The 25,796-nt window shown below is 37.1% G+C and overlaps 1 protein-coding gene across 1 annotated transcript in view; it reads left to right on the plus strand.

Annotated features, from left to right (window-relative positions):
* Window positions 1-24,855, plus strand: part of LOC126282157 (pyruvate dehydrogenase protein X component, mitochondrial-like) — a 108,101-nt gene extending 83,246 nt beyond the window's left edge. The window contains exon 10 of the mRNA XM_049981674.1: window positions 18,866-24,855. Within this exon, the coding sequence (XP_049837631.1) occupies window positions 18,866-19,038 (173 nt within the window). The 3' untranslated portion in view covers window positions 19,039-24,855. The remainder of the gene's footprint in view (window positions 1-18,865) is intronic.
* Window positions 24,856-25,796: the final 941 nt, after the last annotated feature.

Below are 25,796 nucleotides of genomic sequence, written 5' to 3' on the forward strand. Positions count from 1 at the left end.
GTATAATGCAGAATAATTTCTTAAAAAATTAGAAGCATGGCCCAGAGGTTTGTCCAGCCAGCCGTTTTGCGTTATAGAAACAACTTAACTTAAAACAGGAAGTGAAATTTTAGTGCCAGTAATAGGAAAACCATCAACAATATTTTGAGTTTCCACATCTAGATAAATAAATAAATAAAAAAAAAAGCAATTCCTCTTTATCAAACTCTGGATCCAGACCAGTTGGCAAAAAGCGACAAGGTTTTCATGTTGCACTGTAGGCCGAAAATGTATCTCATGATTATATCCTGACAGAAAAAGAGCCCAATGATGTAAGCAGTGTGCAGCTTTGTCAGGCAAGGACATTGAAGAGTTACAAAGAGACACCAGTGATTTGTGATCAGATGAAACTTAGCCCGTATAGAAAAACTTAAAATTTTTAGAGCATACACTATTGCTAAAGCTTCTTTCTCCAGCTGTGAATAACACTGTTTCACTGAATTTAAGGTCTTAGAGGCATATGCAGTAGGGCGTTCTGGTCCATATGCCTACATAAGAACAAGGACAGTGCCAAGTCTGAACTGAGACATGTTGTGGCTAACACAAGGTACTGGCCTGACTGAAAAGTAATCAAACAAGGGACTGACTGTAGCTTAGATTTCAACAATTTGGCTGCCCGGTCACAAGCCAGGGACCATTGGAAAGTAATATAGTTATGTAATAATAGATGGAGTGGTTCTGTCACAGTAGCAGTGTCCAGTATGAATTTGTGGTAGTACACAATTTTGTCTAAAAATGCCGATAATTGCTTGATGAACGTGGGGTGTGACAACACGGCAATTGTTTCAATGTTCTGTTGCAATGGTTTAATGCTAGCGTGGGACACTTCAAGACCCAAGTAAATAATAAATGGTTGAAAAAACTGTGTCTTGTCCAAATGCACTTTAACCCTGCAGACTCTAAAACAGAAAATGAGCACAATGGTTCTCTACATATTCCTCTGCAGAGCCACCAGACACTGCTATGTTGTCTGAATAGCTGATGCAGCTTGGAACTGATGCAATAAGTTACTGTAAAAAGCACTGAAATAATAGCTGGTGGACTAGCCACACCAAAAGGCAAACACTGGTATTGATAAAGCCTAAATGGTGTTTTGGTAACTAGAAACTAGAAGTCATTGAGTTTCCTTGTCTAGTGGTAGCTGTAAATATGCATCTTTTAAGTCAATATTTGAAAAATAATGTCATCGCCCCCCCCCCTCCCCAAATAATTTTGCTAACAACTCGTCAGGGAGCAATAAAAGGCAGGTACCAAGGATTGACAGTGCATTAATAGATTTTTTAAAATCACCATAGAGGTGTAAGGTTTTTCTACTATTACCAGTGTATGGTAATGTGGCACGGAGCACATATAATTGTTGATATGGAACATGATCAGAAACGAAAAGCTCTTTTTCATCGATGGAGAATCTAAAAAGTTAAAAGTGTCCAAATCAAACAGATTTTCAGTGTAAGCATTGTTGACAACTACGAATGTTAATGAACTAACCACAGTCTTGTAAGTCACAGGTGCAGAAAACTATCCAAGATTAGGAATCTTTTGTTTGTTATAACTCGACAGCCTCTGTGACATTGTATCCAGAGGTAGAGAACCCAAATCTGCGTAAGTTTGAGAATTCACCAATGTTGCTGCTGCATCCATGTCCACCTGCATTCTCAATGGGTTTTTAAAGACACATACTTCAATGTCACAAAATTGTTGTGGTTGCAGCCTTCAGTCCAGAGAGTGGTTTGGTGCAGCTCTCCATGCTACTCTATCCTGTGCAAGCTTCTTCATCTCTCAGTACCTACTCCAACCTACATCGTTCTGAATCTGTTTAGTGTATTCATCTCTTGGTCTCCCTCTATGATTTTTCCCCTCCACACTGCCCTCCAATACTAAATTGGTGATCCCTTGATGCCTCAGAATATGTCCTACCAAGCGATCCCTTCTTCTACTTAAATTGTGCCACAAATTTCTCTTCTCCCCAATTGTGTTCAATACTTCCTCATTAGTTATGTGATCTACCCATCTAACCTTCAGCATTCTTATGTAGCACCACATTTCGAAAGCTTCTATTCTCTTTTTGTCCAAACTATTTATCTTCCGCGTTTCACTTCTATACATGGCTACACTCCATACAAATACTTCCAGAAACGACTTCCTGACACTTAAATCTATACTCGATGTTAACAAGTTTCTCTTCTTCAGAAACGCTTTCCTTGCCGTTGCAAGTCACATTTTATATCCTCTCTACTTTGACCATCATCAGTTATTTTGCTCCCCAAATAGCAAAACTCCTTTACTACTTTAAGTATCTCATTTCCTAATCTAATTCCCTCAGCATCACCCGACTTAATTCGACTACATTCCATTATCCTCGTTTTGCTTTCGTTGATGTTCATCTTATATCCTCCTTTCAAGACACTGTCCATTCTGTTCAGCTGCTCTTCCAGGTCCTTTGCTGACAGAATTACAATGTCATCAGCAAAACTTGAAATTTTTATTTCTTCTCCATGGATTTTAATTCCTACTCTGAATTTTTCTTTTGTTTCCTTTACTGCTTGCTCATCGGGGAGAGGCTACAACCCTGTCTCACTCCCTTCCCAACCGCTGCTTCCCTTTCATGCCCTTTGACTCATAACTGCCAAAATTATGGTGATGATTAAGTCCATGTAGTTGTGCTGCCCATGCCCTGTATAACTGTTTTGGCTGCTTTTGACACTGATAAAAACCCCACTCAAGCATCTATAATGTGAGTACATTTGCAGTTATAGGCAGACAGGAACTCACACATCTGATCAAAAGAAAGACTTGAAGGTTCTTCTAAGGCAGCAAACTGACACAACAACTGATACACACAAGGGGAGATCCATGACAATAAAAAGATCCTTGCACAAGTTTGTCTGTTATCCCAAATGCCTGGAAATGTTGTCTCAGGTGTTTTTCGTTAAGCGTCCCAGTCTTCTGCTGCAAGCCAATGCAGAGACTCTCAAGATGATGCGCATCGCTTGGTCTGCCCAAAGTTGCCTGAATTCTGCACACTTGATGACCTGGTCGCAGCAAATGTTCCAGCAATCAAGGCTGCCAATTTCTGGGCCTCTGAACAAGTTTGACTTGTATAAAATCCTGTGTATATATTGTAGATATGTTTGAGTGTGTAAATAATTTTATTGTACTGTGCTGGATACTAAAATAATAACAATAATTCTGCTGCGTTGTCCAGATGTGCCTGAAATAAAATCAGTATTGGCTGTATGGGAGCTATGAGTAGCCATTGAAATGTATTATCCTTAACTAACTTTGCATCTACAAATTTATACTGTAAAAAAGAATAAGAATTATTGCAAAAATGAATCAATTACTGAAATCAGTGCATCAGACATTGTTTTCGTATGGGATGTCACACTGTGACCTACATGGATACTTCTGCTGGTAATTCCTGGGCATGCTAAGATTGCCACTTCTGCTGCACATTGTTGGGAAAAGAGCAGAAAACATGGAAGTTGTCACAAACCCGCTCTACTGTTCAGGAAAAGTTATCTCCATAAGGACACCATTACGGTGTGGCTAATGGCTGCATAATACTTTAGTAGAGCTGGCCATGATGTCTCCTTTGTTGATGCTGCTGATTCTGCGTTGTGCATGTGGCTTGTCGTTGTCTAGGCAATGATTCCATTGCTGCTCTGGGTCCAAGAAGAGGTGCGGGTTTTTTAATTATTACTGGACTATCGAAAAATGACACAGTACTCGACGGTTTCTTTGTATCAAAAACACATTTATTGCCAAAACTATATACACAACTACACTCAACCGTGGCTAACACTCAAGTGCCCATAAACCCGTTGTAGACCAAAGATCACAGTCGTAAGCTGCAAAGAACATACAATTCCAATATCGATTATTGATCGCAACACCTAACTTAGTATTATCTTAAGCAAAAGCTTTTTTAACATGACTTTAGTGTATAATAAAATAAAATGATGTCTATTTGTCAGTTCCATTACAATAGCCCCCCAAGAATTTTGTAAGTATGAAAATGCGAACAAAATTTTGACATCAGAATAATGGAAGTGCCAAGAATATGATTTTAAATAAATTTAAAATTTTAATAGGATTGTTTCCTTTTAATTATGCTAACACGAAAGTTGTTATACTAAGTAAAGGAAAACATACAATTTTTAACCTTAGAGTAAATGACATACAGCAGAGGATTCACAATTTTCACTTAGAAGAGTCCATACTGTTGCAGCACTTCACATGAAACCATTGAAAGACTAACTTTAAGTGCAGGCTTGTTTTCTTTTGTTTTGTTGCCCACTTTTTTCACTACTCACAGTCTGTCCCACATTGTCCATCTGCACATAGGTGACTTCCGTTAAAGGTCTGATTTCTGCATGTCCTGCAGTGTGTCTTTCCAAAGTTTAGCTGTTTGTATCACTTCATTGACTATAATGCCATGTTATCTAAAAAAAAATCACATACAGAGATCACCTTTTGGTTACATAATGTTTATATGTAAGTACATGGCTAGGATGCATAGTTAACCTTCTGGTAATGTTTATCTAGTGGGAGAAGTTTACAGAATCTGTCTGAGTAACACTACACAGATATGAACTGGTCCAAAAAAAAGATGCTTTAAATACTAATAAATTCAATAAACATGTAATACAAATGCAACATATTGGGTGTAAAATGTCTTTTTACAGACTATAACACTTACTTCAAGGATAACAAAATTAGATTGTTTTCAAAAGTAAAGTTACCGGCAGTTTGTTACAAGGGTTCATATTCACAGTAAAAGTGCAAAGGTAAAATAATGGATGAAAGTTTTGGAATGGTATGTATCTATCAAAATTAAAAAATATTATTGCCTATGCTTTTGCAGTGGTTGAGAATGAAATGTACAGTAATTCATGTGGTTTACTAAAAATGATTTTCTCCTAGTAGAGTTGTACATCTCAAGCACTTAAGTGTGTAGTAATTAGGACTCTGCCATTAAGATTTAAAAAAATTAAACTTAATTGTTGCAAGACAGATTTAGTGCTGATTAAAGGCTTGCATTATAAAATATGTCTCAAGTTATTACACAAATTATCAAATATCAATCAAATTGCATAAACATACAGAAATATCAAGAACATGGAAAGTGTATTACACAGAAAATCCATTGAAAACACTTCATACAATGAATACATATTAAACAAATAATAAACATTTTAAAGAGTACAAAACTTTAACAAAATCAGACAATTTTTTATATGCAAAATTTCCAGTGAAAAACCTTTGTTGAGTCACCTTCTCACTTTCTCAGACTAGTCTTATCCCTTTTGTTTATACAATTTCAATGAGACAATATTCCTTAGCCCGAGAACTTTCTTGGATTTAGGATACACCAACCGGTATGCATTCCAGTGTGGATGTTCTACAATCTCAAATGGACCCATGTATATATCAAAGAATTTCTTTATTTCAGAAGTTAGAATTTTTGATTTCTCAAGTGATTTTACTAAAACAAAATCTCCAACTTTAAACTTGGTGATTTTGATCTTGCCATCATGTCGTCTTTTTCTCATTTCCCCCTGTTTTATCATGGTTTCTTTGACTATGGCTTCACATTCTCGCATAGTCATCATTGTACATGGTGGAAACTCTACACGTTCATTGATAATGTTGTTTGGTTTTAGATGAAACATAATTTCATGAGGTGAAAATCCTGTGGAAGTGTGCTGCAAGCTATTCATAACACCTTCAAAGTCTTGTACTCATACCATGTAGGATGTTTATGACTGCAATATGTATGACATAAACGACCAATCTCGCGCATATACCTCTCAGCTGGGTTTGACGACGGATTATATACAGATATTTGAACATGTTTGATTCCTGATTTATCAACAAAGGCTTTCCAAACTTTTGACAAAAACTGAGAACCGTTATCTGACAAGATTGCTTTTGGTTTCCCAACATTTCAGAAATAGTCGTTTTCAACTTTTGTGACTATCTCTTTACCTGTGGCTTTTCTGACAGGATACAACTTGATTAGTTTAGAAAATACATCCACCATGACAAAAATGTAGCAGTGGCCACTCCTACTCCTTGGAAGCGGCCCATAGAAATCAACAGCGACTAAGTCTAGAGGTTGTGCAGGAATAATGTTTTGCATTTCACCTTGAATTTTCTGTTACTTACTTTGACTCGTTGGCTCTTATCACAAGTTGACAATTCTTTTCTAACTTTCGTGGCCATATTGTAGAAGTATATGTTTTCTTGTAATTTCTGCACACACTTCTGTGTGCCACAATGACCATAGCTCTCATGAGTATACCTAATTAAACTCTCAGCTTCCTCCTCAGGCCAGCATAGTTTCCAATTGTCCAAGTCTTCAGCAGTTCTCCTAAACAGAGTACCTTTAAACACCTTATAGTACTTGTCTAATTTTTCGTAGTTCTTTTTCCCTAAACAGCTCTTTACTAATTTCCAATCTGCATCACGGTTCTGGTTCCTCCTGATTTTATAACACAGTGATCTAACAACTTTTTCATCTGTGACCCCTTTAATATACCTAATTTTAAACTGTTTTTCTTCATTCTGATCAAAAATTTCTGTTTCCCCTTCTACTGGTAGCCTTGATAGAGCATCCGCAACTATGTTGTCAGTGCCTTTAATATACTTAATTTCAAAGTTGAATTGTTGTAAATACAATGCCCATCTTGTAAGCATATCAAGAGCTTGCATTCCTGTATATAGCTTAAGGCTTTATGATCAGAGTACACTATTACCTTATGTCCAAGTAGATAGGTCCTGAATTTTGGAAATGACCACTGTATAGCTAATAGCTCTTTTTCTGTTACTGTGTAGTTCTTTTCATGCTTCAGTAACATTCTACTTGCAAATGCAATTGTAGCATGAACTGTCTCCCCATTGACTTCTTTTACTTGAAATAATTCAGCACCTCGCCCATAATCACTGCTGTCAGTATGTAAACAGAAAGGTAAATTGAAATCTGGTCTGTGTAACAGGTTCTGGTTATTCAGTTCCTTTTTAATTATGTCTAAAGCCTCTTGACAATCTTTACTCCATATCCAAACAGTGTCCTTCTTTAACAAGTTACTTAGACAGGGTGTGTTTAAGCTTTGTTTACTTACAAATTTTCTGTAGAAGCCACATAGCCCATAAAATGATTTCAGTTGTTTTCTGTTACGGGGTATAGGAAACTCTGCAATAGCTTTAATTTTGTCTGGATCAGCCAAAATTCCTTTTCCTGTTATGACATGTCCCAAAAATTTTAACTCAGGTACTGCAAATTTGCACTTTTCTAGTTTTAGTGTCATTCCCCTGCTTCTAAGTTTCTCACACGCCTGTCTTAAAAGCCCAACATGCTCATTTCAATCTTGTCCAGTTACTAAAATGTCATCTACATAAATCACTAATTTGGATACAAGTTCCTGTCCAAGCACATGGTCTAAAGCTCTAATGAATTCTGCTACCGATGAGTTCAAGCCAAACGGGACTACACAATACTGATAGCAATGGCCATTGCACAGAAAAGCAGTGTATTTCCTAGATTTGGGTTCCAGGGGTACTTGGTGAAAGCCTGAGGTTAAGTCTAGACTTGACATTAATTTTATGTCCTTGAACTTGTGCAACAGCTCATCAATGTTTTCAGGGTGGTCTGTTTCCCTGTATAAGATCATGTTTAAAGGCCAGGAGTCAAGAACTATTCTCACTCCCCCATCCCTCTTTGACACAACTACCAGCAGGTTATTATAAGCACTGATACTCCTTTCAATAATGTCACACAATTCCATCTTATGTAATTCTTTCTCAACTGCTGTACGTTTTGCTATGGGCACACCATGTGGTTTTATGAAAAATGGGTCATGTCTTACTAGCAAAGTACGTTCGTAAACCCTAACTTTCCCTGGAATGTTGCTAAAGACATCACTGTATTCCCATAACAAAGACTCTAGTTCCTGTTTTTGCTCATTGTTTAGACCACTAGCTTCGGAAATCTTTGTGTTTACCAGTGTGTTTAAATCTACGTCACTTAAATCCAGCTATGTTATGTGTTTGTCAACATATTTCTTCTCCTTTACAAGATTTATAGTGTTAAATTTATCATTACACAACACTGTATTTGATCTGACAAACTTGGTGGAGATACACCCCCCATTTGGTGTTGTTATGATAAGTTTTTGTCCTCCCCAGTCAAGTCTTGCATCTACACTCCGAATCCATGACATCCCAAGAATACAGTCCTCACTGAGGCCTGGCATAATTAGGCATCCATGTGTAAATGTGACTCCCTCAATTGTAAAAGATAACAAAGTTTGTCTTTTCACAGTTTTCTATGTTTTCCTGTAGCCCCTCTTATTTTCACCCCAATGACTGGCATTTCAATGTAATCTTTCTCACACTTCAACTTTTTGCTTAGAATTTGGGATGATCTTGACACCTGACTCCCTGTGTCTATAAGACACTTGCCTTCCCTGGTACCAACTTTTGCTCTAATGAACGGACTACCTATGTCATCACATTTTTGAGGCTGAATGTATTCATACAATAAATCATTTTGAATTTCACTGAAACAATGACTTTCTGACTTACAAGTACCTATATTACTGTCACCTTTATTATCTACGGTCATAACATTAACACACACATCATTAGCACTGTCACTTGCATTGGTAATTTCATTAATCCAAACATTTTCACCCATATAACATCGTTCACCACTAAGGTATTTATCCTTCAGTTGTTCAACAATAATATGTTTAGTGTTTTTCCACCAATCAGGATATAAAATTTGAGACATATTAAGAATCATTTTTCTAAAATTGCTATAATTTTTAATTGCATCACTATTTAGCCACATATTATAAAGAAATAATTAACCTTTGTTCATTGCAAATGGTAGCCTACTTGCACAGTCAGTTTTACTGTTCAGGGAAACTATGAACTGCCCAGGTTCCTTCGTAAGATGTTGGATTACAGAGCCTATTGGTTGTGACACTGGCATTACCACCACTTAAACTGTTAATAACATCCTTGGGTACATCTACAACATGCATATCAGTTTCTCCCACAACACCTAATGCCTCCATTTCCTCTTTTAAGTAAACAAAATATTTTTCACCATCATCATGTATCATTAAATCTTCATTTTCCCAAATACTACAATCATCAACCTCTCTCTCTTGAAAACTTAAAATTTTGCTTTCACACCCAAGTGTATTTAATTCTTTGCTCTTTAAATCAGTGTCAACCATTTGCTCACCTGTTTCCTTCATCAGTGCATAAATTCCTAAATCATTTAAACTGTTAACCTGCTGGTCCCTTGACAAACTACAAGCTTCTGCCCATTCATAAAATTCAACTAAGTCAATTATTTTCTCTGGGTCTTTATTGCAACTAATGTGTTCGTTCTTAACAGGTACTGTGTTTAGAGTCAGTCATAAGATAACTACTCATTACTGGAGATGTATCTCTTGGTGCGACGTAGTCACTGTTATTGGTCCATCTATTATCTATGCTTTTCGCCCCTACCTTGTGGACCGACAATGGAGCGCATGCTAGTTTTTTACTTCATGACTTCCCATAGCATTCTGACTCCCAGCGTCCCTATGTTCACGCCAATTCCTGTTTTCAGACTTCTTGTAATTACTTCTGTTCCAATTGTTCCCAGGTTGTCCTCATGGAAATTATAGTTTTCCCTTGAATGGAAATTGTTATTATTAATATTGTGACTATTTTGTTCCCTATGATGAAAACTATCATTGTTGGGCCTACTGTTTTCCCTCCGGTTAAAATGAGTGTTTCCCCACCTATGATCCCCACCTCTTTGTGTGTGATTGAAATAGTTTTTCGATTTCCCCACTTTGTCTATAATCCTGTCAAGTTTGTCCACGTAGTTTAGAAATTGTTCAATGTTGTCATCTGGTCCATACACTAGGTCCCATTGCACATCTGTTGGCAACCTTCTCTTTAAAGCATCTATCTGTGTGAGCTCATCAAAGAGTTTACTCAAATGTACAAGTTTCTTCAGTTGATTCTTACAAAACTGTTTCATAGTCCCCTGTGTTTCTCTGTAATTTGGTCCATTCAGGAACTCGCTCTTTATCCTGGCTTGTTCAGTTTCAGACCAGAACCGTCTTAAGAACTCAATTTCAAATTTGGCATAAGACATGTCCATAGAAAAATTTTGATTGGCCCATGACAAAGATTCCCTCTCCAAAAATTTTTTAATAAACTTAATTTTGAAACTTTCACTCGTATTGGGCAAAAAATTGTCTCTACAACTCTGCAGACAGTCAACAGGATGCAAACTACACTCATTAGAAAAGTTTTAAACTGGAATATTGGATAATAAAGTACATGTGTTCATAAAAAAAATTCTGTTAGCTACATCATTGCTAAATATTTCAAACTTCTGGTTTAACTCTGATACTGTACTTTTTAATTCATTAACATCTGTCTTAGTTTCAATCTCGTGGAGTTTTACTGTGTTACTGACTGTTTCCACTTTATCATCCACAACGTTTAGTTTCGAATCTACTCTAATTTCAAGATCTACTGCCATAGCTTTTACATTTACACAAAGTGTATCTATTCGACTATTAACATTATCAAAACACTTTGCATTTTTCTCTCTGTCTGTGACCAGTTCATTTTTTACAGACTGAATTTTGTTACTCAGACTAGATTTTACGTATCCCACTTTAGATTCCACCACCAAAATCTTTGTTTCTGCTTTGCTAAGTTTCTTGTCTATCTTTGATATTTTGTTGCAAAGTTTATTACCCCAAAGTAAGACATTATCAAATTTTTTGTTCATAGCTCCTTCTAGACGCGACACTTTCTCATTTATAACCCGAAAACTGTCTGCGACCGTCCGATTCATGTTTTACAATTGATCTTCATTAGCTTGTAAGCGGGCTGCAACAGTTTGATTTAAAGCTAACGATTGTTCCATCATTTGTAACAGTGATTTGATGTCCGACGTCTCACATTCAGATGAATTAAGACTTTGATCTGCTTCTTTGACCGACTCATCTTCCGTTTTTATCGGCATGTCTACGTCTACGACTAACAAATTTTCACAATCCTGCTCGGATTCACTTTCCTCCTTCACAATGGTCATTTTCATGAAATTTCACACACAAAATAATAAAAGGAATAAACAACACTACACAAATGTACTTATCTTTTCAGTCTGGGTCCTCACTCATGTGGTCAATCCACTTGACTGCTTTGTTTTGTCTCCCTTGACTTCCATGTATTGCACTTCTTCGTACCACTTGGTCATTAGACTTCTGCCAAACAGATTTCGTCAGTCCAGTACATATAAATGTCTAAATCCCAGACGAGCCCCCAGTTGTCACGAACCCGCTCTACTGTTCAGGAAAAGTTATCTCCATAAGGACACCGTTATGGTGTGGCTAATGGCTGCATAATACTTTAGTAGAGCTGGCCATGGTGTCTCCGTTGTTGATGCTGCTGATTCTGCGTTGTCCATGTGGCTCCTCGTTGTCTAGGCGATGATTCCTTTGCTGCTCTGGGTCCAAGAAGAGGTGCGGGTTTTTAAGTTATTACTGGACTATCGAAAAATGACGCAGTACTCCAAGGTTTCTTTGTATCAAAAACACATTTATTGCTAAAACTATATACACAACTACACTCAACCGTGGCTAACACTCAAGTGCCCGTAAACCCGTTTTAGACCAAAGATCACGGTCGTAAGCTACAAAGAACATACAGTTCCAATATCGATTATTGATCGCAACACCTAACTTAGTATTATCTTAAGCAAAAGCTTTTTTAACATGACTTTAGTGTATAATAAAAGAAAATGATGTCTATTTGTCAGTTCCATTACAAAGTCTAGAGCCAATTTGGTAGTTGCATGGAAATAGTTAGCTCATTTGGAAGGTGCAATTGTGTTAAGGCGGGATAAGATGTATGACAAATCAATGAAAAACACTAAGATATTTTGGAAGCCTGGTGCTTCCAAGGCTACAAACAAATACATCTGGCTGCCTGATGAGTTGAGAAGCGACCTGACAAATATAGGGCATAAAGCGTATGCTAAGAAAGGACTGCTATGTTGTAATCCCAGGAGAAGGAAATGTCAATTACCAAGTAACTAGCAAAATGGTCTCCATGTCAAATGTGATTTAGACTCTTTGGGTAAAGAGCTCGGTAAAGATGATTATCCCCCATGAACCATGGACCTTGCCGTTGGTGGGGAGGCTTGCGTGCCTCAGCGATACAGATAGCCGTACCGTAGGTTCAACCACAACGGAGGGGTATCTGTTGAGAGGCCAGACAAATGTGTGGTTCCTGAAGAGGGGCAGCAGCCTTTTCATTAGTTGCAGGGGCAAGAGTCTGGATGATTGACTGATCTGGCCTTGTAACAATAACCAAAATGGCCTTGCTGTGCTGGTACTGCGAACGGCTGAAAACAAGGGGAAACTACGGCCGTAATTTTTCCCGAGGGCATGCAGCTTTACTGTATGATTAAATGATGATGGCGTCCTCTTGGGTAAAATATTCCGGAGGTAAAATAGTCCCCTATTTGGATCTCCGGGTGGGGACTACTCAAGAGGATGTCGTTATCAGGAGAAAGAAAACTGGCATTCTACGGATCGGACCATGGAATGTCAGATCCCTTAATCGGGCAGGTAGGTTAGAAAATTTAAAAAGGGAAATGGATAGGTTAAAGTTAGATATAGTGGGAATTAGTGAAGTTCGGGGGCAGGAGGAACAAGACTTCTGGTCAGGTGATTGCAGGGTTATAAACACAAAATCAAATAGGGGTAATGCAGGAGTAGGTTTAATAATGAATAAAACAATAGGAGTGGCGGTAAGTTACTACAAACAGCATAGTGAATGCATTATTATGGCCAAGATAGACACGAAGCCCACACCTACTATAGTACAAGTTTATATGCCAACTAGCTCTGCAGATGAAGAAATTGACGAAATGTATGATCAGATAAAAGAAATTATTCAGGTAGTGAAGGGAGACGAAAATTTATTAGTGATGGGTGACTGGAATTCTGGAGGAGGAAAAGGGAGAGAAGGAAACATAGTAGCTGAATATGGACCGGGGCAAAGAAATGAAAGAGGAAGCCGCCTGGTAGAATTTTGCACAGAGCACAACTTAATCATAGCTAACACTTGGTTCAAGAACCATAAAAGAAGGCTGTATACATGGAAGAAGCCTGGAGATACTGACAGGTTTCAGATAGATTATATAATGGTAAGACGGAGATTTAGGAACCAGGTTTTAAATTGTAAGACATTTCCAGGGGCAGATGTGGACTCTGACCACAATCTATTGGTTATGACCTGTAGATTAAAACTGAAGAAACTGCAAAAAGGTGGGAGTTTAAGGAGATGAGACATGGATAAACTAAAAGAACCAGAGGTTGTACAGAGTTTCAGGGAGAGCATAAGGGAGCAATTGACAGGAATGGGGGAAAGAAATACAGTAGAAGAAGAATGGGTAGCTTTGAGGGATGAAGTTGTGAAGGCAGCAGAGGATCAAGTAGGTAAAAAGATGAGGGCTAGTAGAAATCCTTGGGTAACAGAAGAAATATTGAATTTAATTGATGAAAGGAGAAAATATAAAAATGCAGTAAATGAAGCAGGCAAAAGGAATACAAAGGTCTCAAAAATGAGATCGACAGGAAGTGCAAAATGGCTAAGCAGGGATGGCTAGAGGACAAATGTAAGGATGTAGAGGTTTATCTCACTAGGTGTAAAATAGATACTGCCTACAGGAAAATTAAAGAGACCTTTGGAGATAAGAGAACCACTTGTATGAATATCAAGAGCTCAGATGGAAACCCAGTTCTAAGCAAAGAAGGGAAAGCAGAAAGGTGGAAGGAGTATATAGAGGGTCTATACAAGGACGATGTACTTGAGGACAATATTATGGAAATGGAAGAGGATGTAGATGAAGATGAAATGGGAGATTCGATACTGCGTGAAGAGTTTGACAGAGCACTGAAAGACCTGAGTCGAAACAAGGCCCCTTGGAGTAGACAACATTCCATTGGAACTACTGACGGCCTTAGGAGATCCAGTCCTGACAAAACTCTACCATCTGGTGAGCAAGATGTACGAGACAGGTGAAATACCCTCAGACTTCAAGAAGAGTATAATAATTCCAATCCCAAAGAAAGCAGGTGTTGACAGATGTGGAAATTACCGAACTATCAGTTTAATAAGTCACAGCTGCAAAATACTAACGGGAATTCTTCACAGACGAATGGAAAAATTAGTAGAATCCGACCTCGGGGAAGATCAGTTTGGATTCCGTAGAAATGTTGGAACACGTGAGGCAATACTGACCCTACGACTTATCTTAGAAGCTAGATTAAGGAAGGGCAAACCTACATTTCTAGCATTTGTAGACTTAGAGAAAGCTTTTGAAAATGTTGACTGGAATACTCCCTTTCAAATTCTGAAGGTGGCAGGGGTAAAATACAGGGAGCGAAAGGCTATTTACAATTTGTACAGAAACCAGATGGCAGTGATAAGAGTCGAGGGACATGAAAGGGAAACATGGTTGGGAAGGGAGTGAGACAGGGTTGTAGCCTCTCCCCGATGTTATTCAATCTCTATATTGAGCAAGCAGTGAAGGAAACAAAAGAAAAGTTTGGAGTAGGTATTAAAATCCATGAAGAAGGAATAAAAACTTTGAGGTTCGCCGATGACCTTGTAATTCTGTCAGAGACAGCAAAGGACTTGGAAGAGCAGTTGAACGGAATGGATAGTGTCTTGAAAGGAGGATATAAGATGAGCATCAACAAAAGCAAAATGAGGATAATGGAATGTAGTCAAATTAAGTCAGGTGATGTTGAGGGTACTAATTACGAAATGAGACACTTAAAGTAGTAATGGAGTTTTGCTATTTGGGGAGCAAAATAACTGATGATGGTCGAAGTAGAGAGGATATCAAATGTAGACTGGCGATGGCAAGGAAAGCATTTCTGAAGAAGAGAAATTTGTTAACATTGAGTATAGATTTAAGTGTCGGGAAGACATTTCTGAAAGTGTTTGTATGGAGTGTAGCCATGTATGGAAGTGAAACATGGACGATAAATAGTTTGGACAAGAAGAGAATAGAAGCTTTCGAAATGTGGTGCTACAGAAGAATGCTGAAGATTAGATGGGTAGATCACATAACTAATGAGGAAGTATTGAATAGGATTGGGGAGAAGAGAAGTTTGTCCTACAACTTGACCAGAAGAAGGGATCGGTTGGTAGGACATGTTCTGAGGCATCAAGGGATCACCAATTTAGTATTGGAGGGCAGCGAGGAGGGTAAAAATCGTAGAGGGAGACCCAAGAGATGAGTACACTACACAGATTCAGAAGGATGTAGGTTGCAGTGGGTACTGGGAGATGAAGAGGCTTGCACAGGACAGAGTAGCATGGAGAGCTGCGTCAAACCAGTCTCAGGACTGAAGACCACAACAACAGTTGGAGTTGCAGGCAACAGTTTGGGTCACAAACTTTATTACATAATTTAGAGTGACGTCAGGTAGGTTAGTGAGAATACTACTCACATTACTGTGAAGATCATATCATTCTTTGAGTGGTACAGCTGAACTCTGGTGAATTTTTGTGCACATTGTGTTACAGCAGGTCTCGGATAGTCACTTGATAAGGTCACTTGGAAGTGTGTGTGATCAATGCGTCACTTTCACAAGGCAGCACAATATGCATCTTATTGATTTTGCTAACATCTAATAACTAACATTACATAGTGTTGCAAAAACAGATGGAGCTCCGAAACATTGCAGATTGGTCAAATATGTAGATAGAAAGAACACTAATTTAGTATTTCCCAACAAAAAAATGAAACAGATTAATTTCTGATATCAGTACAAGAAAATAAAAGGGCATGCAGATTACTAGGAGATGTTTTTTTACTTACGTTATCATCACTTGGAAATCAAAATTGAATGGGTAAATTTATATGGATACAGTCCAATTTCATACTATCCAGCATCCAGTGAAAACATAGGGGGAGTGACTATATATTACAGTTTTGGTATTAGGACCCATGCCTGGGATAGTGAATATAAACAACAATTTTGGTGTTAGGGTCCATGCTCCACAGGTTAATAAATGTTTCTCCAGTAGTGTTTGAAAGCTGTTCAAAAAAAAAGTTGAAATTACGAACATGGTTCACATGCCTTTGTCTCGTAGAATTTCTACTTTAATCTCCTTCCCATGGTTATTGATGGTGGTGAACTATTAAATAATGCACACAAACATCTAGAATTAAGTTTTTATTTCTTTTCACATTTATTAACACACAGTTAGGTTAGACAGTTTACAGTTTTGTAAACTGTAAGACATCTGTATCTTTGCATAGGTCAGTAAGTTACACAAACTTGAATAATCTTTCAAACATGCACAAGTGATTCACTGTGAACTTCACATAGTAAATTCTCACTTAAGGTTATATATTATGACTGCTGGGCACTGACTGACTGACTGACTGAGCGTCAAACAGAATACCAGCTGCAGAGTTACTGATGGTGACTACTGCTTGACTAGCTGAAATGAACTAACAAAACTGTAGGTGATGCTCATTTGCAGATTTGTGTATTACAGAAGCTGTTCTGTTGTAGATATTAATGTAAAAAGACAGAAAACTTAAAAGAGACAGAGATACAATAGGCAGATAAATAAGTTTGTTTAACTACTAGCTGTGTGCTTAGCAAATGGGAAAGTTATCAGTACTTTTTTGTGGGAAAGCAGTTTTAGTGTGCATGAAGATTCACAAAGTTCATCAAAAAGTTTTGAGAAAGTGAAAAATTCTAATTTGAATAATTAACAAACATGTAAAATATGGGAAATGCAACCACTGACCTATAGCTGATTGATGGGTGCAGTGCAGTTATTTCCGCCCCACCCCCCACCCCCCTTCCCCTCACCTCGCATCATCCTAGTTCTCCTACTATGTTTCCTATTATCAAATTCCAGGTTTCTGTCACAACTAAATTTTCAACTCTTGTAACTATCTGAATAATTTTACTCATGTCATCACATACATTCTTTCACTCTCATCATCTGCTTACACACATTCCTATTTTATTATTTATTACTATACCAACTCCCTCAGTACCCCAATTTGGTTTTGTCCTGATAATCCTATATGCACCTGACCAGAAGCCCTGTTGTATGTGCCAGTGCTTTTCACAAATTCCCACTGTATCTAACTAACTTCAACCTATCCATTTCCTTCTCTGATACTCTGTGTTCCATGCTCTGACCCACAAAATGCCAGATATGTTTTTCCCAGTGGAACATTTTACCTAAGGGGACACCATTGTCATTTAACCATACTGAAGAGATATGAGCCCTTGGAAAAAATAATGCCTGTAATTTGCCCTTGCTTTTAGACATTCACAGTACCAGCAGAACAAGACTGTAGAAGGCCAAGTCAGTCAGTCGACCAGAATTTGCCCCTCCAGCTACTGAAAAGATGGCTGTCTCTCCTCAGAAACCACATGTTTGTCTGGCCTCTCCACAGATATCCCTTAGTTGTGGTTGCATCTGCAGTGTGACAATCTATACCGTTGAGGCACTCGAGCCACATCACCTCGACAAGGCTCATGGTTCATTATTTTATAATTGTTAAATTGTCAAATGCTTACCTGATGCCGTTGTGGCTCAAAAGACACTAGCATTGCTGTTAATATTTGTAACACTGCCTATCTCACAACAAAAGTCAGGTAGAGTTCAATGACAGATATTATCCTGCCCATGAAGTTTGAACATATGGGGCATAAACCGTTCTTGGCAAATTAAAATGGTATTACATTAATTGCATCCCTGTTTCGCAGGTGGATTATATCTTCGTTACTGAAAGCAAAGTGTCATAGGAATGAAATTAACCTTAGAATCGGGAAACATGCCTTCCTATATGATTTGGCATTGGTTTCACTCCTGTTTATAATTAACATAAGTGGCTTTCAAGTGACAAAAGGACTATTCAGAATATGTAATGCTAATGTCGACACTAATGACACCACCATACTAAATAAGAGTTCAAACCTGAACATATCAAACATACTCAAGCAACAGAAAAAATACTATTCCACAGCAAGCCTTAATCTCATGACAATTCGTATTAAATTGAATTATTGTATGCATAAATTACTGAGAGAGCTAGTACAGTAAGTTTTGCCTTCATTTGAATGGAAGTCTGGAGCTATAGACATTCGTTCCTTCTGCATACAGAAAAACTGGTCCTTGATAAATAAGTTTGGTATGTATCAAGTTGGTGTATTAAGTTAGCAAATAGCATTAAGTGAATATTCCCTCTAGAAAACCCTTCTCAGTGCTCTGCGAATTTACCCTTATTTGGTTACAAACCAGGTTTTGACTGCTTAGGTCATCGTTCATGCATAATGTTTACATGTAAGAAAGTAATAAGTTTTTTTTAAAGTCATGTAGAAATAGTTACAGTAACTAAAAAAGAAACTTTTTATTTTAAAGATACATTTAACAAGAAAAATAAAGTTGGATTAACAATTTTAATCTAGTACTTGTAACTAAAACTGACTTTAACAGAGAGGAAGGAGGATATTGACTTTCATCATTTAATCATTTCTTCCCCCCCCCCCCCCCCCCCCCTTCATTACACAATATAGAAAGAGATTAATAAATAATGCTAGAAGTGGTCTTTATCTACATGAGCTACTGCCTATTCCGTGCTTCTTATCCATTTAATTTGCTTGCCATGTTGTAGTTAGTGTTTTCACAGATTGGCTTTGTAGTCTTAAATCATGGGTTACAAGAGATGGTTTTTTTACAGACTCTGAAGGACGACCGGAGACCCGCATGGTGGCAACACTGTCGTATGATAACCGTGCCATTGAAGATACAGTGGCAGCTCAGTTTCTGCGTGCTGTTGGTGATTCTCTTGATGATCCAAATATGCTGCTACTTGGTAGTGCCCCAGGACTTCGTTCTGAACTCATTTCGTGAGAGGGAGAGAAAGAGAGTGAGAGGCATGATTTTCAAAGTAGGCATTTTCAGGGAGATAAAAGAATGAACTTTGAAGACCATTACTCTTCGACTAGTGAAATCCTTACGAACAGTTGTTAAAAACCATAAGATGTTGTTGAATATGTTGTAAGCATTTTGTTAAATGGAGATATATTTATTTTAATGCTTTGTCTGACAGAGTCCTTGTTCATGTCGTATATGAAACAATATGCACTGCCTATTTATGTTGATTTATTTGATTGATTGATTCCAGAACGAAGAAGGTTCTGTGGACACTATGTAGACTGTGTAATGTACATAAGAAATAATTCGTGTGACTGAACTGTTGTTCATGAATCTTTGAACATGCATTTGTTGTTTGTGTAACTTATTTTAAATTTTGTTGTTATGAATGCCAGATGTATTTTATTGCTCAAATTGGTACCTGAGCAAGCAGTTTGTATACCTTCTAGGTCTGTAGAATGTGATAACTGTACAAATGTATAAAAAAAATTTAACGGTTCATGATGAGCAAATGTAAGTAATTAAGACTTAGCTATATGTAACATGAAGTACCTTTGCTCTAAACACTGCCAAGCAACTGGAAGTGCCAACAACATCTGGAATCCAATCCTGTACTGACAATACCTATTATGAAACCTTAAGTTCTTGTTCATGAAGATTATGTTGCAAGTCTCAATATAACTACCATGGAAATGGCGAATCCGCATGAAAATGGATTGAGTGTAAACTTTTTTCCTGTTTTGTAATATAATGAGAGTTGCATAGAGGAACATAATATCTCTGTATAATTCCCACTGCATCTGTGTTTCCCCTATGGGAACACTCAACAGATACCATTTTGAATAAAATGGTGACTTTACTTGTAATTGCTGTACTTCACAATCTACACGCCAATGCTGAACCTGAAGTTTTCCCTTGTAAAATAAGTGTGGTATAAGTGAAAAGCACTAGTGCCAGTTGGTCAGTGTTGTGAGGAAGGAACCCAAGTGTATAATTATTACTTGTAGAATGTGGGACAAACATGATTACATAAAGACAGAATACTACAAAATATATTCAAACCCTTATAGACTCAAAGATTGTCATAAAGAGTATTTCTGGATAGGCAATGATCCCAAAAGCTGTTTAGTGTGTTTCAAAGAGACAACATAACCATTCTTGTTGATGGGTACATGTGAAATTTCTTTATTTAGTATCAGTTGTGGCTCGGTTTATTGCTTGACCTGGTTGTCCATGATGGTAGTGAACCAAAATTTAATCAGCAGTAACTGTTTCCCTAGGATCCATTTATGTTGTCAATATTTTGCCAAGTTTCAAATTATCACGGCTCTTGCAGCCTATTGATCCAGATGATGTGTGCAGCTCACAGACAGCTGTTTTTTTTTTTGGAGTATTTGATAATTGTGGCTGGCGTGAGAGACTCTTCTGTAAATGCATTGTATAGCTACATAATGCATCATCTTGCTAACTGCTCTCCAAATTATGTAAACAGTACTCCCAACTTTCAGTACAGCAGTTCCATATTAATTTTTACACACAGATGACTTTTATAATGCAACTGCATCTTCCACATTACATGCATTCAGTTCTCTCATGGATAGCTTTTGTTACCTCCCTTGTGATGAACAATTCATTCCCTTTCAGCATGTATTCACCTCTGGTAATTAAGTCCTGAGAAAGGACCTTCTGTACACAGTTAATTTTTATATAGAGGTGTAGATGCAGTTTAATAGCCTTTGTTCTCTCTGACAACAAGAGGAACACAGAAACGTTTTACGAATTTTTATCCAGCTGTTTAGCAAACCAATAATAGAAGAAATAAATGCAATCATTCACTGTACAGTTGAGGCATTGAGCAGATGATAGACACATTAATGTTGTTGAAAATGTTGATGGTTTTCATAGTGCGTCCTCCTTCAGAGCTCCCCCCCCACCCCCCTACACACACACACACACACACACACACACACACACACACACACACACACACACACACACACGTGCTTTATACGAGCAGACTACATTGTGCTGGAACTGCAGCATGTTTTCTCCTGTAAAAGGCAGGGCAACCTGCAAAGGTAGTCATGTCATGAAAACAGTTATACTGTAACTTTTCACAGCCTTTTCACTTGGCACTTCCATCGACCAGGTGGATGGGCACCATCAAACTGTGGCTTAGAGAAGAGTTGGTCACACAGTGGAGGAGCATGACAAGACTTCAGTGATTGGTTAAAAATGTTTTCCATTTGGATCCTCTGTCCCAACACAACTTCTCCGAAGTATGTAGATGGGAACTGTCCATACAACCACTCCTGTCCACAGTCTTCAGTGATTTATTCCATCCACCTAACCCCACAAACCAGTCAAGTTACAGTGATAGGACAATGTATTCAAATGGGGCAATGTGTGTGTGTGTGTGTGTGTGTGTGTGTGTGTGTGTGTGTGTGTGTAAGTTACTGCTGGAGAAGGATATAAAGACCAGCAAGACCTCAACTTCCTGAAGAGTGGTTACTTTTACCCCTTCCATTATTTGTATCCCACCTAGAACTTTGCATTATAACAAGTTTTTTTTTCTGTGATTTTTCACATTGTGATATTTATTGAATTGTAGGTATTTGTGTTCATAGCTTAACTTCAGTGTCTTGTGATTTCTAAAAAAAGATCCGATTTGTATATTGCAACTAGGAAGGTAAACAGTGTACTGTAAGTACAATCATATTTCTTACTCACTAGTGAACTGATGGTTTCTCCATGCTCTGAACTTCTTGTTCCATGTTCTGTCTTGGATAAATAGAAACTGATAGAACCTTACACCTGACTTCTTTCTCCTGTCCATCTTTTGCAGTTCCTTTAATTTAGCCCCGTAATCAAGTTTCCTGATGTGCATATACAAGCTAATTATGAAACCCTTGTCACTGTGTGATCTGTGATAGATGCCATTTGTAAATGAACCTCCGTAGCTTTAGAGGCCATATAGATGATATTTATTATGGCTTATGAGAGATTCATTCTGTTTTAATGAAGGAATATTTGAAGTTGTGTTTGCACTAACAGTTAGTTGTTGTAAACATTGAATTTTCAAGGAGTGTTGCATTGCAGCTCTTTGGATGCCATATATTTAAGAAATTTTACAAAAAATATTTGAGAACACATGATTAAGCATTTTAGGTTTTGTGTGGTCTTAGTGATAAAAATAATTAATAATACTCAGTAATCTTATCCTTCTTTTTATGAATTCCACTGTTGGCTTCAACACTCATAAAGTCTCACCACCATAGCATATTGAAGCATTAGAGATTATTCTGCAGCCTTTTGTTGAGTTAAATATTCTTGTTATTGTCATCAGAAAGAGGCACACACAAATCACAAAAAAATTTGCTTTCACAAGCACAGCTTCCTTCAACTGGCAGGACTGAGTTTTATTTGTCCCCGTACAGAATTAAGATTGATTATGTCGGTGGTCAGTGGTTCAACCATTACAGCCAATGTATCAGGTATGAAATTATTGTTGTCATATTTCAGTGTTTGAATGTGCAGGAGTATGTCACATGTAAAAGATCATGCCATGTCATGTAACTGTAGCAAGTAAACAAAATAATTATCTTGCAAGAAATGTTCATATGCTGATCGTTGTGACTCACAGCAGTAAGAAAACAGATGATGCTGCAGGTTATTGCTGTACCATTTGTGTTGATGATGAGTTTGTGCCTGCTGGAATAGTGGTGCATTTTGATACTATTTAAGATGCTGTATTGTTCCCATCACCTAAGTGCCTTCTCCCACATTCCTTCCTCAAAGAGAATCTCAGTACAGACTATTAAGCTCAGTTCATACTATTCATTTTCTTTGAGTGTATGATGAATTGCTGTTTCTCATAGTGAAGCTCAGAATGTTAGCAAACTGCCTTTGTCATCCACACATAGAGTGAGCTGTACAATGCATTGCTCAAACACATCTGTATGAAATACAAATTTTTGTGCTAGTCATATGTTACAATTTTGTATACACCTTACAGATTCATGTGCAAATTCATTTATCGGCTTCAAACAACTGTTGAAAAAACACTTACCTTTCAAAATTGTATACATCTTTCAATACTCCCCTTCTAATTGCCCCCCCCCCCCTCCCTACTCTCTCTCTCTCTCTCTCTCTCTCTCTCTCTCTCTCTCTCTCTCTCTCTCTCCTCCATACTATTTTATGATGGTGGAATATTGCCAAAACATGGGTCAATTCAGTGTATTATTTTTGTTAGCCTAAACATCATTTTAAAATAGTAGTGTTGATATGTATATTTTGAATTTTGCATACATACAGTTGAATCCTAAATTCTAGTCAAATTATTTATTGCAAAAGCTGTGTTACATTAAAATATTAATGTTTATACTTTTTAAAGGGACTGGGGTATTAATTTGCAGTAATTTTATAATTCACTTTTATAAGCAGTTGGAATTATTTCTTCAGCTTCTTATTGTGATGTCTTTGGTCTGGCTTTTCGTAAATGCTATATAAAACATACAACTGAAAGCAGATGTTTATATTGGAAATGAACTAATTAATTTACAACTTAAAATTCAGCAGTAGAGAATACAAATAGTCAACTCAGACCTGTGCCTCTTTAATTTTTACTTTTTTTGTTCTCTGTTGATTCATAGAAATGTCTAGGTTTGTCATTCATTTATTTTTCAATTTCACTGGTAAATATATAACTCCACATTTTAATTGCATAGTAGAATAGCCTTGCTTTCCAAAAATATCCCAAAAGACATAAAACATGGTGAAAGAAGTAAAAAAAATTAATGTATGTAATTGAAATTGCAGTCTTTTAGAGCAGTATGGCAAATTGAAGCAAGGAGTGACAAAGGTTAATTTATGCATTTGGTCCTTGAGATTTGTAACTACCCAGTGTATGAATGTTGTGGGACGATTCCCGAGAAAGCATACATTTTTTATACTAGCACTACATTTTCCAACAAGAAATAGTAGTATGCAATATTGCATTATTCACAACTCTTCAAAGGGTGACACAATTAGTGAAGTCCTTTGTGGTTTGTTCTTAACTGTACTGCAATTTAACACTTTTCTGCAAGATGATTAGCTTCACAGTTTTGTGGAAATAATATTCCTTATTTCTATACCAAGTTTATATTTCCAAATACTTATTCCATTAGTTGTTACATGTGATAGTTTCTGTGTATTCTCATTTTCAAACCTGTTCTCAATTTAAAGTCAGTGCAAGTATTCCATTCTCTGTTTTGTTGTATCTTAATGCCAGGAAATATTGTATTCTCTGATAATTTTTGTCCATTAGTTTAATAGGGAGTTTAGCTGGTGTCTTTTTGTTAAAATTACAGTGTTTCATCTAACTACACTACTGTATATCAGCTTTAATGGATTTTCAAATATTTCTCTGATATTTTCTGTAATTTAAGACATGGGTTTCATCTGTAGCTTGGAATATTTTTCATTCTACCATTATTTTTGTTTAAATAATTTATGTACATAGAAACAGAATTGGGCCAATATGGAACCTTGAGGGACATTTTTTGACAGATAATAAATCAGACTAGTAGGTGATTAACTATGCCATTTTCGTCTGTCCATCTTTTTCCCATGACAGTAGGATTTATCCCAGCTATGCACTGCCACCCTAATTCCTAAATTTTGCTCTTTTTAAATGACATACTGTGAGCAACGCTATTAAAGGTCTTTTATAAATTTAAGAATGTGCTCAAAATGTAATAACATGTAGTGCTGCAAATAGAAAAGCGAATACAGCTGTTTCAGTCAAGTAAAGTTGTGTTCTGTTACTATGCTATTCAATTGTATTACTATGCCATTTAACGACAATATTACGAAAAGAACAAATTGCTTCTCATCATGTAGAGGAGTTATTGAGTTGCAGACAGTAACAACAAAAAGTGTGTTAAACGCAAGCTTTTGGCCAAAAGACCTTCTTCCAAAGTAGACAATAAACACACATCCTCGCAAGCACAACTTGCGGAATGGCCAGAGACAGTGATTGTGTGTGTGTGTGTGTGTGTGTGTGTGTGTGTGTGTGTGTGTTGTGCTTGCATGAATATCTCATATTATCATCAGTCATTTGTTGTCATTATTCCTTTTTCATAAAATTGTCATTATTCCATCCTGAATTTTCTATTGTTTGTCTTTCTTCTTCAAGAAATCTAATAATAATTTATGAAAATTAATATCTGAAGTACTTTAGAAGAGGAAGACATTTAGGGAAAAAAAGTGCCTTATTAGGCAGTGAGAGAGAATTATTTCTGTAAATTGAGCAGAAAATTATAAAATAATATCTTAGCATTAGATTTAATAAGGAATATCATGCTTGTATTATGGAGATGTTTTGGGAGCTTGAATGAAAATCACTAGAGGGAAGCAACAGTCTTTTTGGGAATACTATTGAGAAAATGTAGAGAACAGACATTTCAGGCTGACTGCTGAATGATTCTACTGCCACCAACATACATTTTGTCAAAGGACCATAAAGATAGTGTAAGGACTGTGCAGATAAGATTATAGAGAAATTTGTGCCCTCATGGAGGCATGTACGAGGGGGTACCCAAAAAAAAAAATAGAATTATTTTTTAAAAGCTATATACTTTCAGATTGTTTACAAAACAACCTTATTCGCTTTAAAGTACTCTTCATTACAGCTAATACATTTGTCCCACCAGTGCGTCCACTGTTCCAAACATTTTTGTAGTTACTGTAGA

This window comes from Schistocerca gregaria, chromosome 7, assembly GCF_023897955.1.
Source record: "Schistocerca gregaria isolate iqSchGreg1 chromosome 7, iqSchGreg1.2, whole genome shotgun sequence".
Lineage (NCBI taxonomy): Eukaryota > Metazoa > Arthropoda > Insecta > Orthoptera > Acrididae > Schistocerca > Schistocerca gregaria.